At 38.2% G+C, this 18,251-nt stretch overlaps 1 protein-coding gene across 1 annotated transcript in view; it reads right to left on the bottom strand.

The window, feature by feature from the left end:
- Positions 1-18,251, bottom strand: part of NUP160 (nucleoporin 160) — a 50,821-nt gene that overhangs the window by 18,972 nt on the left and 13,598 nt on the right. Inside the window, exons 8-22 of the mRNA XM_047692169.1 lie at positions 14,924-15,001; positions 14,565-14,662; positions 13,271-13,355; positions 11,387-11,455; positions 9,320-9,403; positions 8,800-8,970; positions 7,937-8,036; positions 7,501-7,666; positions 6,911-7,038; positions 6,659-6,819; positions 3,619-3,752; positions 2,860-2,930; positions 1,807-1,966; positions 872-941; positions 185-283 (exon numbers count right to left, since the gene is read on the bottom strand). Coding sequence (XP_047548125.1) covers positions 185-283; positions 872-941; positions 1,807-1,966; positions 2,860-2,930; positions 3,619-3,752; positions 6,659-6,819; positions 6,911-7,038; positions 7,501-7,666; positions 7,937-8,036; positions 8,800-8,970; positions 9,320-9,403; positions 11,387-11,455; positions 13,271-13,355; positions 14,565-14,662; positions 14,924-15,001 — 1,674 coding nt within the window. The remainder of the gene's footprint in view (positions 1-184; positions 284-871; positions 942-1,806; positions 1,967-2,859; positions 2,931-3,618; positions 3,753-6,658; positions 6,820-6,910; positions 7,039-7,500; positions 7,667-7,936; positions 8,037-8,799; positions 8,971-9,319; positions 9,404-11,386; positions 11,456-13,270; positions 13,356-14,564; positions 14,663-14,923; positions 15,002-18,251) is intronic.

The raw sequence follows: 18,251 nt of genomic DNA on the forward strand, positions 1-18,251 counted from the left end.
TTCCCATGTTCTAACTAATTTGCAAAGCACATGAAAGCTGAACAATCCCCATATGGCTCTTGCTGGTACTAAGCATCTTTATTCTTATCTAGAGGGTTCCACGCCTCCCATCCCTCTAACCTAGTTAAGTGGAGACTGTGTCCTCTTTGCTCTGAAGTTGGTTCATCATTCAAATGCAATTTACCTTCTGTCCCTCTCCTGTAACCAGGTAGCACCGTCCCAGCATAAATCGACAGGAACCAACATTGACTTGACACCAGGGACGTAGCAGTTGAATATAATCCTTAAAGGCATAAAAGGTGCTTTCTGATTAGAAAATAAATATAAGGAGATAACCACTCCCAAGTTCTTCAAAGACGGAAAGAAGACAGTGGTCAATCAACACAAAAGGTGTATTTCCTGAAATCATCTGGAAATTAAAATCTAATCCTGTTAATCTACTCTTGTATTAGGTTAGATACTTAAAAAAAAAAAAAAAGCAAACAGGACTCTAATTAAACACCATTACATGTAAACACATATACACTTTTCTGACTTAACAATTTTCAACTTTTGTATTTACTGGTTTAATGACTAGATTCCTTTAAAGAATTTATATGAAGACAATGGTATATTTGTTTTAGTATAAAGAGAACCTAACAGGATTAAACAAGCAAAACAAGATACTCTAGAAAAAAAACATTAGGAATGACATGTCAAGAAAGAAGTAAAGAAAATGCCTCTGAGGCATGTTTTGGTGCACTCAAGTTTAAATTATTGTGGTTCTTATTATTAGCCAATTAAAATGCAGATAACATTTACAAAGGAAAAAATTTCTGAAATCCCATTCTTTACCAGAATGATTAAACCTGAAATATTCAATTGCACTCACCTGCAATTGTACATACTGACAATTTCCCATCAAACATTCCAGAAAGAGACATCCAGGATTGCTAGGCCATCTAGTCACTGGATAAGGAGATTTTTTTACTTTTTTGGCAAACATACATACGTGTATGTGTGTATATACACACATATTGGATATCAAAGTCCATGCAATGACTTTATTTTTATTTATTTATTTATAAATAATTTTTAAATAAACATATAATGTATTATTAGCCCTGGGGTACAGGTCTGTGAATCTCCAGGTTTACACATTTCACAGCACTCACCATAGCACATACCCTCCCCAAATTGACTTAATTTTTAAAAAAGAAGGTAAAGAGAAGGTGGCAGAGCACATGTTCTTATATTAGATGAATATGGTTTGAAGGTTATATACTAGAAGCCTCGTCACCTAACTCAGAACTCAATTAACTATGGGCTAAACCATGTATTTCATCCCTGGGCAACCACTTCCAACTCTGATACACTGCACATACTGGTGGCGCCACTGGACGCCCAGCATCTACCATAGTGTCTGATATACAGAGCCATTCAATAAATACTTGAGGAACATATAACGTTTCAAAAGAGATCTAGGTTTTAAGCACCCAATCTCATTAAGAATCTTCATTATACAGGGAGAATAAGAGCCTTAGGCTATTTAGACAGAAAACACGTTTTAACTGGCTTTTATTATTTTTTTAAGATTCACTTATTTATGTGAGAGAGAGAGAGAGAGAAAGTGAGTGAGTGAGTCAGGGTAGGAGCAGGAGAGGGATGAGCAAATTCTCAAGTAGACTCCCTGCTGAGGGCAGAGCCTGACACAGGGCTTGGTACCAGGACCCAGACATCGTGACCTGAGGCAGTCAAGAGCTGGCCACTTAGCCAACTTATGGAACCACCCAGAAGCCCCTAACTGGCTTTTAAATAAAAGGATACAAAAGCTGCAGTAAATAATTGGTAGTTGCAGTAATCATCTCGGGCCAATTCAACCCAGTTTGGCTCAGAGGTGCCTTTGGTTGAGAGAAGAGATGAGATATGATATGTTTTCTTGCAACTTCTTGGAAGAATAATTCCACAATTGTCTGAGGGCTAGATACTTAAAAAGAAAAGGTTATGACAATCGTCAATTTGTGATAGTAGAGTCAATTTTCAACTAAGATGGTCTACTAACTCATTTTACACTTCTAATAAATAACATTTATTATTTCAAAATATAAAATGCATCATGGGTGTAAGCAACAGCAATATAAGTAAAAGCAGTTATAAAGTATGAAGTACTATACAAATGCAATAAAAAGCCATTTAAATCAACAGTGCACTCATTTCTTTTTCTTTTCACTGATTTCACTATACCTAAGTGTCTTTGGGAGTATTTACTCTAAATATGGTCTCCAGATTCCAAGATTTATATATCAAAATAACGCAAAGCAAATTCTCCAGAATGGTTCTTAAATATGAGAGATGATGCCTTTTAAATATTAAGATTACAAAAGCTACCATGAACTTAGTAAATTTTAGAAATAACTTTGTTGAATTAATCACCAGAGCATCAATATACAATAGAAAAGCAGCAATATATATATACATATGTATATATATTTTTAAGATCTTGATTTATTTGACAGAGAGAGATATAGTGACAGAGGGAACACAAGCAGGGGTAGTGGGAGAGGGAGAAGCAGGCTTCCAGATGAGCAGGGAGCCTGATATGGGGCTTGATTCCAGGACCTGGGTTCATGACCTGAGCCAAAGGCAGACTAACGACTGAGCCACCTGGGTGCCCCCATATATATGTTTATATATGCAATACCCTTAGTTTATGCCTGATTTGGGCTGCCTGGGGTTTCATGGACTCCTTTTGCAGCCCTCAGGCCACAGCTTGCTTATGAACCTCCCCAAATGAAAGCAGCAGAAGTGGCAAAGGATCTATTTAATGAATACCCAATAAATGCCAAATTTAAAATCAAATGCATACAGTCTAGTCCTTACCAAACTTATTTGCCATTACAGCACCAGAGTCCGTCAGTTCCAGCACTGACAAGTGTTGGAGATTGGACTCCCTGTTGAGAACAGAGAAAAAGAGAGCAGTTCTACAAAAATACTACTACGAGTCTCCCAATGACATTGTTAGTAAGTTGTATATAAAAGCTCTATGGAAAGCATATTACCAAAGAGGATAGTTTATCTTATTGAAAGTGTAATTCTTCTAAGTAATGGATTCTCCTTTTTCTTTTGGTTATAAAGCAGCTTGGCCTACCTTTCCTAACTAGTATGTTTTTGTATGTGGTCTAACTTGCCCTGTGACCTCATCTATTTGGTCTTCAACAGGATTTATCTTTATATTAAACACACACACAATAATGGTACACCTGAAACTCATGTAACACTGTTGTGTCAACTCTACATCAATTTTAGAAAAAGCATTAAAAAATGGGTGGTTAGCAAAAAAACTATCTCTCTCAACAGTTTCTTAGAAAAAACAAATTTTAGAAATTGTGTGTTTTCAATTTCCACTTAAGAATAAACATTTTTTCTTTTCAGAAAACCATATATATAATAATGTATATCTAGTATTTTGATCCTTTTTAGAAACTGCCTTCAACCTTTGGAAATCGAAGCAGCTAAACGCTCTGAATTTTATAGGCAAATCATGGAACTGAATAATGTTTACAATTTTTTTAAAGACAATGAAAAAAAATAACCAAACTCGTACTTTATTTTAAAAATAACCAGAATAACAAAACTCACAGTGTGTCAACTGGAACATCAGTTGCCAAGCACTGACTTCCCCACTTAATGAGATAATAAGACAAGAGTAGAGGAGTTGTTCGGTGTAGTAGGTCTTGCTGGTCTTGAATGAGCTGACCAGCTCCCAAGATCACCTGTACATGACGGGTGGGTGGGTGAGACCATACATAGCGATTAGTGATGAAAACTCTTAAAGTTTGGGTGGAGGAAAATTTAAAAACAAAAAACACAAAACACAGTTACAAAGGGCACACACAGAAAGCAACATATATACGTAAAGGCTACACACCTAAATTTTAGGGTAGCAAAAATATCTACCCAAAGATTTAACAGTACAAAAATGTTGATGGTGAAAGAGAAAACAAAAGTGTAACTTTCACTGAATCTGTGGGCTCAGAATTCAAGAACAGGAACAGGGAAATCTAAGCCCTTCCTTATGTGGATAAAAATAGTTATGAACATTACAGGAGAATTTGGAAATACCACCAAAAGCCTTAAAAATGTGCATAGGGGGGCACCTGGATGGCTCAGTGGGTTAAAGCCTCTGCCTTCATCTCAGGTCATGATCTCAGGGTCCTGGGATCGAGCCCCGCATCGGGATCTCTGCTCAGCAGGGAGCCTGCTTCCTCCTCTCTCCCTCTCTGCCTGCCTCTCTGCCTACTTGTGATCTCTGTCTGTCAAATAAATAAAATCTTAAAAAAAAAATGTGCATAGGTTGTGACTAATCAATTCGAGTTTTGAGAATTTATCTCAGAAATATAGTAGAGGTGTATGGATATTTATAGGTATGAGGAAGAAACTGGCAACAACCTGGATGGCCACAAATGTGACTGGTTGAATAAAATTGTACTAGGTTAACTATTAAAAATAATTTTGTAGTAGAATACTTAATGACATGTTAAAATGCTGATTAGCTGTGTGAGGTAGAATAAAAACAATCAGATTACAAAAACACCATGTAGCATATCGTAATTCTAGAAACAAACAAAACGTTTGAGAAAAAAGGGTCTACACCAAAATGTTATCCCAGTTGTCACTGGGTCAATTACAGATGAGTTTTAATTTTTCTTGTTTACAGACAGAGGCTTACATATAAGGGTTCTTTTTTTTTTTTTTTTTAAAGATTTTATTTATTTATTTGACAGAGAGAGATCACAAGTAGACAGAGAGGCAGGCAGAGAGAGAGAGAGAGAGAGGGAAGCAGGCTCCCTGCTGAGCAGAGAGCCCGATGCGGGACTCGATCCCAGGACCCTGAGATCATGACCTGAGCCGAAGGCAGCGGCTTAACCCACTGAGCCACCCAGGCGCCCACATATAAGGGTTCTATAATGAACATCTATTCTATACTTAGAAAAAAAAATGGTTATAATTAACAAACAAAAAGCCCAATAAAAACCCCTGAAGAAATGTAAGACTACAAAGACTGAAAAGCACTCACTAATGGCTGCCCTAAGTACCAGCCTCTCAGGAAAGGCCCCTGTATCTCCCTAGTGGTCCTAAACAAATCATCTTCCAAAATGTCCTCCTTATTTTTACCTGAAATTCTACCAGTATCAACATATTTGAGTTAATAAATTCTGATTTGAAATATATAAATAGCTCTGGGAGTCCCAAAGGCCTTGAAGTTCTTTTTACATTAACATGAGTTAGTGAGCCAGACTACTCCCTTGTCACGCTTGGATGAAATGACCAACTGAGAGACAAGTGGAGCTCCTGCCAGAAAGGCATTCTCCAAACATGGAACATTTAGTAGTATGAGACAAGAGTTGGGTGGCCTAAGAAGATTAGGATGAAGAGGAAGCACAGAATGGAGCTGGGAGGACCCCAAGGTGGCACAGTTGGTTGAGAGTCTGATCACATCGTGATCCCAGGGTCATGACATGGAGCCCTGACGTGGGCTCCAGGCTGGGCATGGAGCCTCCTCGAGATTCTCTCTCTCCCTCCCAGCCCCCCACCTGTTCACACGCTATCTTTCTCAAATAAATACATATATCCTAAAAAAGAATGTGCTTAGGCTAAATTTTGTACTGCAGAAGTACAATTCCTTTTCTTCTTCTTCCTTTCTCCTCCACACTAAATGGTACCCTACTATCACATGCAAAGTAGTTACTAACAATACTAAAATTTGGAGCCACCCTGGGAAATTTCCCCACCGCTATACATACAAAGATTAACTGCAAATTAACCTGCTTCACATATGTTCTTTTTTTAAAAGCTTAGTTATTTAATTTTTTAAAAAGTAGGCTCCATGCCCAGTGTGGAGCCCAATGCAGGGCTTGAACTCATGACCCTGAGATCGAGACCTGAGCTGAGATCAAGAGTCTGACACTTAACCAACTGAACCACCCAGGCACCCCTATTTACTTTTAAGTAATCTCTATACCCAACATGTGACTCAAACTCAAGAGCTGGATGCTCTTCTGACTGAGTGAGCAGGTGGCCCATGTAATGTATGTTCTTTTTTATTTTTTTTAAAGATTTTACTTAATTTATTAATTTTATTTATTTATTGGACAGAGAAACTGTGCCCACACAAGCAGGGGGAGAGGCAGGCAGAGGGAGAGGGAGAAGCAGGCTCCTGCAGAGCAGGGAGCTCAACATGGGGCTCCATCCCAGGACCCCAGCATCATGACCTGAGCTGAAGGCAGACACTTAACTGACTGGGCCACCCCAGCGTCCCTGTCATGTATTTTCTTAATCTGCATTTTAGACACTCACTACAGGTCAAATGTAGGTGACAGAGCAGTGAACAAAGACAAAAGTCTGCACATTCTGCTCTGTGTGAGGTTTTTTTTTTTTTTAAAGATTTTATTTATTTATTTGACAGACAGAGATCACAAGTAGACAGAGAGGCAGGCAGAGAGGGAGAAAGAGGAGGAAGCAGGCTCCCCGCCGAGCAGAGAGCCTGATGTGGGTGGGACTCGATCCCAGGACCCTGAGATCATGACCCGAGCCGAAGGCAGAGGCTTTAACCCACTGAGCCACCCAGGCACCCCTTTGTGTGAGTAGGTTTTACAAGTTTCCCTTAGGCAGTACTTACAGCATCGCCCAGCCTCATTAACAGATGTTGTAATATCAAAAGGTCTCGGCAGATGAGGAAGCGAGTACTGGCAATTTTACACACACCTCTGCACACAATACACGCTGCTGTGTTGCTACCATACAGCTGGGAAAGATTCATTCGAATATTCAAAGGCTGAGCTATAATGAAGAGGGGAAAAAAAAGGAAAAGAAGTTAAAAGGAGTTAAATTGTTTTCTCTAAATCAAAGAGACACGTTTGTAGTCATTCACCTGGATTGAACCCCTTTTCCATTTCCACTTCTGTCTCATAGTCCATTTCCCGCACAAGTAGCCCAATGGCCTGGATTGGGTTCTTGATCTCTTGCAGTTTACTGCAAATATCCTCCATTACATTTTCTCTGGAAGGACAATCAGAAAACTATTACTACTGAGAATATGTAACAAAGACTCTATAAATCCTATACGCTTAGGGCTCCATGAAACAGGAAGACCAAATACACAATAAGGGAGTGGAGATAATCACTCTGGCATACAAGATACTTTAACTTCATATAGCAAATTTTTCCTCATTCTTTTAGAAATGACAGACAAAATGCATGTGAGAAAATACTTTTATGTTTTAAAATTTATAGCTCAGTTAGTAGTTAATAGAGCATAATCCATGAGTCTGCTTCCAGATCTGAATTCATGTGTTACATTTCCTGTTTAAAAGCAGAGACACCTATTCAGAATTACAGCAACTCATTTTAACTTCAAACCACTACTTTGCATGGACTTGAATGTAATTAAAAACTTGATGCTGGCACTAAAATTTGCTAAATTTCTATTAGGAAATGCACTTTACCCTAAATTCTCCTTACACATCAATAGTGATCAAATCTTCCAGAATCTGTTCTGCAGCCTTTTCTGGAGACTGTAGGTTGTAACAGCTCATTTCCATCACTGCTGACATATCCACAGTTACTGACTCTCCAATCAGCCGAAGGCATTTTATAAGACACATGACATCCCGAGCAACATCCACATCTAGAGAGTAAGAGAGAGTTAACATTCATGCCTCAAGCCAATGAAGAGCCACTGATTAATATTATACTAAAATAAAATATTAATAATTAAACGCCAAGAATCCATCTGAGGTCTTGGAGATGCTCAGGCCTCTTCAGTTTTCCTCACAGTATCTATACTGTGGTAAATTGACTAGGAAAATCGAAGTTTTTTTTTTTTGCATCCACTTGAAACAAAGCATAGGGCTCATGGAGGAAGGGACTTAAATATGGACACAGTAAGTATTATTACCATCAGATATAGCTGCCTCATCCTCTGCCAAAAGGTTCTCATCCGGCAGGAGATACAAATGATCCACTAAGGAGGAAGGCACAAGGAAAGACAGGTACCCCTGGAAATACAAATCTTCCAATTACACTTTTTTCAATGAATGTTTACAGGTATAAAAAAATTGAGACCTGAATCTTATGATAAGGAAACGCCAGACACATCCAAGCCAAGAGACACTCTATAAAACAATAGGTATAGTCAAAAAGTGTCAGTGTCATCAAAGACAAAGAAAGGCTGACAAAAGCTCAAGATTAAGCTAAATAAACATGACAACCAAATATATCCAAGAGCTTAGATTGGATCCTAGATCAGAGGAAAAATTATGGGCATAAGTGGTAAAATCAGAATGTAACAGTACAATATCATATAAATAACGAATTACCTGATCTTTTAAATTGTGCTGTGGTTATGTAAGAATACACTGTTCTTAAGATACACAGTAAAATATTTAAGGATAAAAGGGCATAATGTCTGTGACTAACTCTCAACTAGCTCAAGAAGAAAAATATGTATGTATAAAAGGAAGGAAAGCAAATGGAAGTTAACAAACGAATCTGGGTGAAGGGTATACAAACGTTCTTTGTGCTACTCCTGTAACTCTTTAAAATTTGAAATCACTTCAATACATAATAAGGTAAATAAAGTAGAATGCAAGAAAATTAAAAATATTAAGGGAGACTATCTAAATATAAATGAACTTTAATTCTGAAAGAAAAAAAAAATACAAAGCCCTAAAAAGTAACTACAACATTTGATAGACTGATAGTTTGGAAGATCTGCAGAAGCATCTAAAGGAGTTCTTCTACATGCTTTAGCTCCCTTACTTTTTTCAGTAGGCACACCATGTTTGTGTGTGGATTCAAATGCAGGGCAAGAGGATGAGAGAGGGCTTCTTGGTACTGAAGACAACAGGCATAGAACTTGCACCAGAATTCCTGTTGTAAATTTCGAAATTCCTCCTGGGAAAATTCATATTCTGTTACACTTCCTTGGAGCTGGCAAAGAAGAAAAAGGGGGAAAAGAAAAGAGAGAGAGAGAGAGAGAGAAAAATTCTTAAAACCATTTGGGATCTTTCTTCCCCAAAACATAACTGTCTAATATCATTTTACTAAGTTAGAGCCAAATGAATATCCCTTACGCATTACACACCATTGACTACATATGCATATATATGTAGTCAATATGCATATATATAAAGATATTTTACATATATAATTTTCAAATTAAAAGGTTTAAACATTTATACTTCCTACTAACAAGGTCCAGTGAACAATTTGAACAATTCCTCAGTACCAATCTACCCTGTACCAAGAGATTATCATTCTTTCTCTACCCAAACCTCACCTCACTTTCAACAGCTAAAGTGACTTCTTTCTTTAGTTCACTCCAGGAAAGATCTAAATTCCTCTCAGTTCCTCGGCAGAAAATCTAAAATTAAAAGAGACATTTTAGAGTATTATATACTAACCAAAACTAAATGAAAAATACTTGAGTTTAGAAGGACTGGGCCAATACAGTTATATAGCAGAAACTGAACATGCCTAAACAACTCATCTATATCTAATACTGCAAATAATTACTGTATATGAAATCATAGCAAGTTTGAAATAATTTTTTTTTAAAAAAAGTTATTTCTGTAGACCAGAAAAAACAACAGAAATCCACGAATCTGTCAGAATTATAATAGGGTATATAATAGGATAAGCTGGATTACAAAAAAGCAGGAAAAAAAAAAATCCCCCAAACCGTGAAAGGCTATTATTACTCAGCCAGAAGGAAGATGTAAAATGATGCTGAAAACACACACCCATGACTGGCACAAAAGCCCGTCAGAGTAGTGTTGAGGCTGGTCACTCTAATAGGAATGACTCTCCTCAAGGAGAGCATTTAATAAATGCCTTAGTGAATATTTAACATTTCAGTGTACAAGAGATAAGACATATACATTTAATTGTTAATAGGGAAGAAGTCAGATGGGATGAAAAGAAAAACACCTTAGGAGAAAGTGGCCGTGTCACCCTGAAGTTTTAGCAAAGAGAAAACAAAAACATGCAAGAGCCAGATATTTAAGAATTTATGTAAAAGAAAAGTCAAGGGTCTAGAAATGGTATCACCTGACAGAAAGGAACTGGGTGTATTTAATCTGGAGAAAGACAAGAGGGAAAGATTCCTAAAATATTTGACTAGTTGCTTTCTAAAACAGAGACATGTTCTTTTTTTTTTTTTTAAAGATTTTTTTTTAAAAGATTTATTTATTTATTTGACAGAGAGAGAGAGAGAGAGAGAGATCACAAGTAGATAGAGAGGCAGGCAGAGAGAGAGAGAGAGAGGGAAGCAGGCTCCCTGCTGAGCAGAGAGCCCGATGCGGGGCTCAAACCCAGGACCCTGGGATCATGACCTGAGCCGAAGGCAGAGGCTTTAACCCACTGAGCCACCCAGGCGCCCCTAAAACAGAGACATGTTCTACGACGTCCCAAGAGAGAGAACCTGCCAAAAGGACAGGGACTAAATTTGATACAATACTGGAAAGAGCATTTATTTTTTATTTTTATTTTTTTACAGGGATAGTGAGAGAGAGAGAGAGATAGAACGAGCAGGGAGGACAGGAAGAAGCAGGCTCCCCGCTTAGCAGGGAACCCCACATGGGGCTCAACCCCAGGACCCTGGGAACATGACCTGAACCAAAAGCAGACACTTAATGGACTGAGCCATCCAGGTGCCCCTGGAAAGAGGTTTTAATGACACAGCTCGGGAAAAATAACTCACACAAGACCAGTGAGAAACGGATTACTGGAAGCAGAGACAACTGGAAGTTGTTGGAAAAGCCTCAGAAGGTATTTCTTTGTGTGGAAGGTCAGGTGAGGAGATTCTGAGGGACCTTTCAATTCTCTGAGTGATTATTCTATTGTTAATCCACAAAGTTAATGGCAATTTAAGTAAACCAAAGTGACTTTAAAGTAAAGAATCCTTTTGTGAAGCATTAATTATCTCTTAAGGCATGTGACTTTGGAGATTAGATTTTTAGAGTTTTTTTTTGGAATGTGAACTAAGTCAGACCTTCATGGTATTAACAGAAGGATAACATAGAGTACCATCAAAGCTAACCAAGAAAACATTTTAAATTTCTTTCAGGTACTGAGATTACATGCAGGATATTATGATATATTTTTACAATAATGTAGGCACAGATTTCTCTTTTTACTACTAGTCTCTAGGACTCCCTGTTGGGAGTCTTACTTAACGGAAAAAACATTTAAAAAATTACACTAAGAGCACATATATCTACAACTGCAAAAATACATATGGTGTTGAGTGTATATGAAACAACAAAAATAGTAATTATTAATTATACAATGATAGTGACAAAGTAAGAAATAGTCTGAAATAAACATTAACTCTTTTCTTGCTGACCTGTAAAGCTTTACATAAAGCTGCTTTTATGAATCGTCCTGGTGTAAATAGATTCTGCAAATACATCTCCTGTTAGAATAGAAAACAAAAATTAATGTCATTCTAAATAGATAAAATTTGGGAAAATTTGAAGGAAGAAGTCATCACATCAGCACCAACATTTGAGTTTCCATTATATGAATACAGCCTTTCTATATTTAAGCAATACCAAGTACTAGAGCAGTTCTATCCTTTCACATTGAGAAGATTGTAGTGTCTCTGAGTTAACTAGGCATACTATAATGAAATCAGTGTGTTTCTTTTTTTTTTTTTTTTTAAAGATTTTATTTATTTATTTGACAGACAGAGATCACAAGTAGGCAGAGAGGCAGGCAGAGAGAGGGGCAAGGGGGAAGCAGGCTCCCCGCTGAGCAGAGAGCCCAATGCGGGGCTCGATCCCAGGACCCTGAGATCATGACCTGAGCTGAAGGCAGAGGCTTTAACCCACTGAGCCACCCAGGCGCCCCTCAGTGTGTATCTCATTGGAGTACTTCATAGTGTTCCACTGGAAAATGCAGCTTGTCAAATGCCAACCTTAAATGGAAAAGGCGAACCCAATTTATTGGTGATACACACTGGGAAGAGAACAACTAAACTAAAGTGGTTTCTACACCATCCACAAAGTGGCTCACATAGAAAAGGAACCAAGAACAGGCAATACATGTAAAAACAAACAAAAGCCTGCAATAAGTCATCACTAGCAGGGAAATGAAGTAGAGAGGAAAAAATGGGAAGTTTTATGCTGCCTAATTATTTTGTCCCCTTTTTTTTTTAAAAAAGAGTTTATTTGACAGAGAGACAGACAGCCAGCGGGGAACATAAGCAGGGGAAGTGGGAGAGGGAGGAACAGGCTTCCTGCAGAGCAGGGAACCCAGTGTGGGGCATGACCCCAGGACCATGGAATCATGACCTGAGCCGAAGGCAGACGCTTAACGACTGAGCCACCCAGGCGCCCCATCCCAATTTTTAAATCACATTTGCCAGGAAGTAGTAAACCTGACTGACCTTCATTCAATTTTCCTTCCTCCTACTGAGGTTCTGGGAAATGACCTAGGGCCCATAATCTTCAATTGCATTTTAACATGAAGGTATCATCTGAAAGCTTTGCTTCTACTTATCCTGATGGTATCTCTGAAAAAGAGGGAGACTGGCCTGGTTTGCTCGCTACTGTATTCCCATTTAAACTTATTTTCTTCATAGCATATACTGGTACCAGAATTTATCTGACTTCTAGGTTACATGCATGTACCAACATGGTTGGTATAGCGGACACATAGTGTTTATGTCTGCCCATTTCCCTTCTTTTACTAACAAATCCCTACCTTTCTCTGGGTAGCCATTCCTCTTCTATCCATATCCCCATACTCAACTGACCTCACAGCCTCCATAAGAGCAAGGTGCAGCTTGGTCAGGTTTCTCATGCTAAGCCAGATTATTCTATTCCTTCTGCTCAGAATGACTATGTCAGAAATCAGCACATGGTTCAAGCCTGGTAAACGAGTCTACTTCAGGACCAGGGACAGAGATTCTCTCGTTCCATTGCAGTTAGTAAGTTCATAGAACGCACAGGCTCACGGAGCCTGCCTGAGAATAGACTCAACAAGGAGGAAAGCAGAATAGAGACAAAAGAGAGATCAAGCCCTGAAAGCATTGTTCCAGACATGGCTAAAGCCAGGTTCCGCTCAGCTTCTCAGCTGCACAAATCAATACATTTTCGTTTTAAGCTTAAGTCAGGTGTGTGTCTTTCACCTGCAGCCGAAAGAATTCAGACTAATATAACTGACTCTTCTCAGACTAATGATCAGAGTAAATCATCACATTACATAAGATTTTAACATTGCTTACTCTGGGGTCTTGATCATCTCTGAGAATGATCTCTTCCTCTGGCAGAGAGTGCATAAAAACCGAATTCCACTGACCTGCAGCATTACTATAGAGAAACAAAAAAAGACCACAGTCTACATTAAAATGGTAACTAAAAGCTTATGCTGTTGATCTATTAAAAAGTTAAAAATAAATAAATAAAACTTATTTTCAGCAGTCTGGCTTTAGAGAAGTACTCTTAACAGTTTAACATGCATCTTCCTGAAATTAAAACTCTAACCACAAATCTACAAACAATAGCTATCTGCATTTACCATATATTAGACATTATGCTAAGTGCCGTTAAGGGTATTACTCTTATAAGCCCATGGTAACTCAAAGGATGTATTACCCCCATTTGGCAGATGGAGAAAGTGAAGCTTAGGGGATCTCACAACTACTCAGTTTCACAACTGGACTCAAACTCTCATCTGACACGGAGTTCTGCTTTTTACCATTTTGCTGGACTGCTATCTATAAGGAGTACTCTCATATTTTTTGAGGTGTGACTCAACTGTCTGGGGCAACTATTCCTTTAATTCTGTTCTAGAATAGAAGGTTATGAAGAGCCCCTAAGGTTCAATTAGCTTAATTTCACAGTAAGCTGTATTCCAGGGAAACCTACATAGGTTATCTCAGGGGTTACACAAGTGTTTTATTCAAAATTATTTTTTAATGTGTTTTTTAACTATTGAAACATTTTATACAATTATCATGTACATTACAAGTAGTAGAGACCATATATACCTAATATTAGAGATTATCAACATATTAAATTGTGTTACAATTTTATACTCATAAAATACTAGTTTTATATACTGGAGTTAATTATTTTTGGAAAAAAAGGGTTTCCTATTTTAAAAAAGTCTCAAAAACACTATACTTGTGCAATCAATGTCTCTTCTTATGATGAGGAAACTGAGAACTCAAAGGGTCTGTAGTGTGTTTTGAAAGTTGTGGCTGTCAGAAATATTCTGCTCAGAAGCAAAGAAAACTCCCAAGTTGGAAGTATTTTAGGTATGTGCCATTTCTCCAAGAAATATGGTATTTTCTTTATCTTCCTCAAACCCTAAGAATCCTTTGTTTTAAACCCAAGAGATTAAGAAATGACACAAAATGCAAAAGGAGGAATTTTAGAAAACAGTTAACAACAGGCAAATCCAGGGCTGAATCCTTTCAGTGTGAACACCTGACTTTGGTTCTACATAAAAAGCTCTGTTTTCTAAATATGAAACTCCCTGGGGTGAGGCAGGATGACAGAGGTAGTGATCCATACTGTTCATAGTTGATGTATTTCACAACAGTTTGGTTTTCAGCATCATGCCACATGGCCCAGATGTCTGTAGAGGTTATGGCAAAGTCAATCAGTGTCTCCTAGGGAGAAATGTGGGGAAAAACGGGTTAAAATAAGAAAGGGCAATAGTTTAGAGTGACTTAAATTTGTATCAGTAGGAGAGGTAAAAACATAAAAACAAAAGATAGTACCACAAGAACTTGGTAAAACCCAAGTGGAATTCTGTTTGCATAGATCATTAAATATTCCATTTTTAGATTTCCATCCCTTTACAACATAGCTGAGTGAGTCAATACTTCTTTCCTGTACTTGTGTGACATGCAAAGGATAATCCAACCTACCTGAGAAGTGAATAGGGAGGAAATGTGATCTAGACTATAGCGGTTATTCTCAGTGCTCACCAGCTGGAAGAGGCAGAACTGTTGAAACATAAGTTAATCATTTATTACTTGAAATAATCAACATGCTACTTTTCTAAGAGTTATGAGCATCCAAAAACCAATTTTTAAAAAAGCGTGGTAAAATACGCATTACATTTATCATCTTACCATTTTTTTAAAAGATTTTATTTATTTGACAGAGAGCACAATTAGGCAGAGAGGCAGGCAGAGAGGGGGGAAGCAGGCTCCCTGCTGAGCAGAGAGCCAGATGCAGGGCTCGATCCCAAGACCCAGAGATCCTGACCTGAGCCAAAGACAGAGGCTTAACCCACTGAGCCATTCAGACACCCCACATCTTAACCATTTTTAAAAAAATTACATTTATTTATTTGACAGACAGAGATCACAAGTAGGCAGAGAGAGAGGGGGAAGCAGGCTCCCCGCCAAGCAGAGAGCCCGATGTGGGGCTCGATTCCAGGACCCTGAGACCATGACCTGAGCCAAAGGCAGAGGCTTTAACCCACTGAGCCACCCAGGCGCCCCCTTAACCATTTTTAAGATACAGTCCAGTAGTGTTAAATACATTCATATTGTTGTGCAACCTATCTCCAGATCTTTGCTCATCTTGTAAAACTGAAACTATATTCATTAAACAACTCCGCATTCCCCTCTCCCCCAGTTCCGGGCGTCCACCATTCTACTTTCAGTTTCTATGAACTTGACTACTCTAGGCACTTTTTATATAAGTGGATCTTTTTTTTTTTTTTAAATATAAGTAGAATCTTAACAGTATTTTTTTTTTGTGACTGACTTACTTCATTAGCGTAAGATCCTCAAGGTCTATCCATGTTGTAGCATGTGTCCTTTTTAAAGGTTAAATAATATTCCATTTTATGCATATGTCATTTTTGTTTATTCATTCATCTGTCAAGGAACACTTGGGCTGTTTCTATCTTTTGGCTACTGTAAATAATGCTATGGATATGGGTGTATAAATATGTCTTTGAGACCTTGCTTTGAATTCTTTGGAGTATATACCCACAAGTGGGATTTGCTGGAGAAAGAACACTGTAATGTTATGATCAATTTTTTGAGGAACTGCCATATTGTTTTCTACAGTGGCTGCAACATTTTACATTTTCACCAGCAATGCACAGGGGTTTCAATTTTTCCATATCCTTGTCAACCCCACTATTATCTGGGGGTTTTTTGGATAGTAGCCATCCCATGGGTGTGAGGTAGTATCTCATTATGGTCAGAAAACTGTTTTTAAGTTTATATTTTTACTAAAGTACCAGAGATAATTAATTTGAAAGAGAGAGAGAGAGAGGGAGAAAGAGCACTTATAGTGCAGAGAGGGGGCCAGGGAGAGAATCTTCAAGCAGACTTCCCACTGAGTGTGGAGCCTGATGGGGGCTTGATCTCACGACACATGAGATCATGACCTGAGCCAAAACCAAGAGTTGGCCGCTCAACCAACTGAGCCACCCAGGAGCCCTGTATTAGAGATAATTTAAAACATATGTGCAATACAAATCGACACTAGTTAACCTTTACTAAAAATTCAACTCTGTAACTGAAGCATAGTTTTTTTTTTTTAAGATTTTATTTATTGGGGCGCCTGAGTGGCTCGGTGGGTTGAGCCTCTGCCTTCGGCTCAGGTCAGGATCTTGGGGTCCTGGGATCAAGCCCCGCACTGGGCTCTCTGCTCAGCAGGGTGCCTGCTTCCCTCCCTCTCTCTGCCTACCTTTCTGCCTTCTTATGATCTCTGTCAAATAAATAATAAAATCTTAAAAAAAAAAAAGATCTTATTTATTTATTTGATGGATAGAGATCACAAGTAAGCAGAGAGGTAGGCAGAGAGAGAGGAGGAAGCAGGCTCCCCACTGAGGAGAGAGCCTGAAGCGGGGCTCGATCCCAGGACCCTGGGATCATGAACTGAGCCGAAGGCAGAGGCTTTAACCCACTGAGCCACCCAGGCGCCCTTGAAGTAAAATACTTAACTCTACTGCCAAAACAAAAAATTTCAAACTGAAAAATGATATTTAATGGACATTTTAAGTAATTTTTTTGGATAAAGAAAATTCACTATATATTGACGTGTGACGATGACTCTACCTTTACAACTAAGCAATTGTCCACAAGGAAGTCCTAAAAGAAAATATACAGTGAGTGTCCCTTTTGGGGAAAAAATAGCAGTGTATGAAATATGAAAAATATATGTAGTGTTCATATTCATCCTAACCTAGAGCTATATTTTACAAGTTATAGATCTCAACCCCTTAATGGGATGTAAATTAATTTAGCGGGTCTCAACCATCATTCAAAAAAACCAAATTATCAGAGTTCATCAGTTCATCACTCCTAGTAAAGGTTAAGTTATATTTCATGAAAATTTTCTGTTACATGTAAATCATCACATATGTGTATAGTAGGCAGTAAAGCAAGGTATTTCTTATTACAGATACTAGCCGAAAAACCAAAAAACAAGTTGGAAAAATGCTGGGCTAGTATAGTGCTTCTCAAATTACCTACTTGTAGTAAAGGACCATTTTTTTTTTTTTTTTTAAATTTCCAACCTGTTGCAGATTGATACTTTTATAAAATACAGAAACCTTGAATATGATGCCCGTAGCAGTGTCAAAGCACTAAAAATGTTTCTAAAAGCCTTCCTCTCACTTTCTGTAGTTATCTTACTGCAAACCAGTAACCAAGAATTCATGGCCCAGGACCAGTCCACAGACCACACACCACAGGTCTGAAGGACTTCTGTTACAGAGCTGTCTTAGTGTTTTAGTTGGAAAATAGGCAGCAAGCTTATGATATCAATGAGAACAAGATGCTGGGAATGACCGAAGTAATACACTTACTAAAGAATTAGAATCCAAAGAACCAAAACGAAAATAAGAAACAAATGAAATTAATAGGAATGGACATAAGATATCACAGATAAAGAAAAACAGATGTCAGTGCGCCTGGGTGGCTCAGTCACTAAGTGTCTGCCTTACCTCAGGTCATGATCCCAGGGTCCTGGGATGGAGCCCTGAATTGGGCTCCCTGCTCAGTGGGAAGCCTGCTTCTCCCTCTCCCACTTGCCCTGCTTGTGTTCCCTCTCTCACTATGTCTCTCTCTGTCAAATAAATAAATAAAATCTTGAAAAAAAAAAAAAAGAAAAAAGAAAAACAGACATTGACTATGCAGACTAAGGGAAAAAACAGGCTGAAGAGCAGTTTTTGTGAAGGGGGAAAAAAAGGATTACAAGTTCATTGTGACCCAAATAGGCTTAACT

This window comes from Lutra lutra, chromosome 10, assembly GCF_902655055.1.
Source record: "Lutra lutra chromosome 10, mLutLut1.2, whole genome shotgun sequence".
Classification (NCBI taxonomy): Eukaryota; Metazoa; Chordata; class Mammalia; order Carnivora; family Mustelidae; genus Lutra; species Lutra lutra.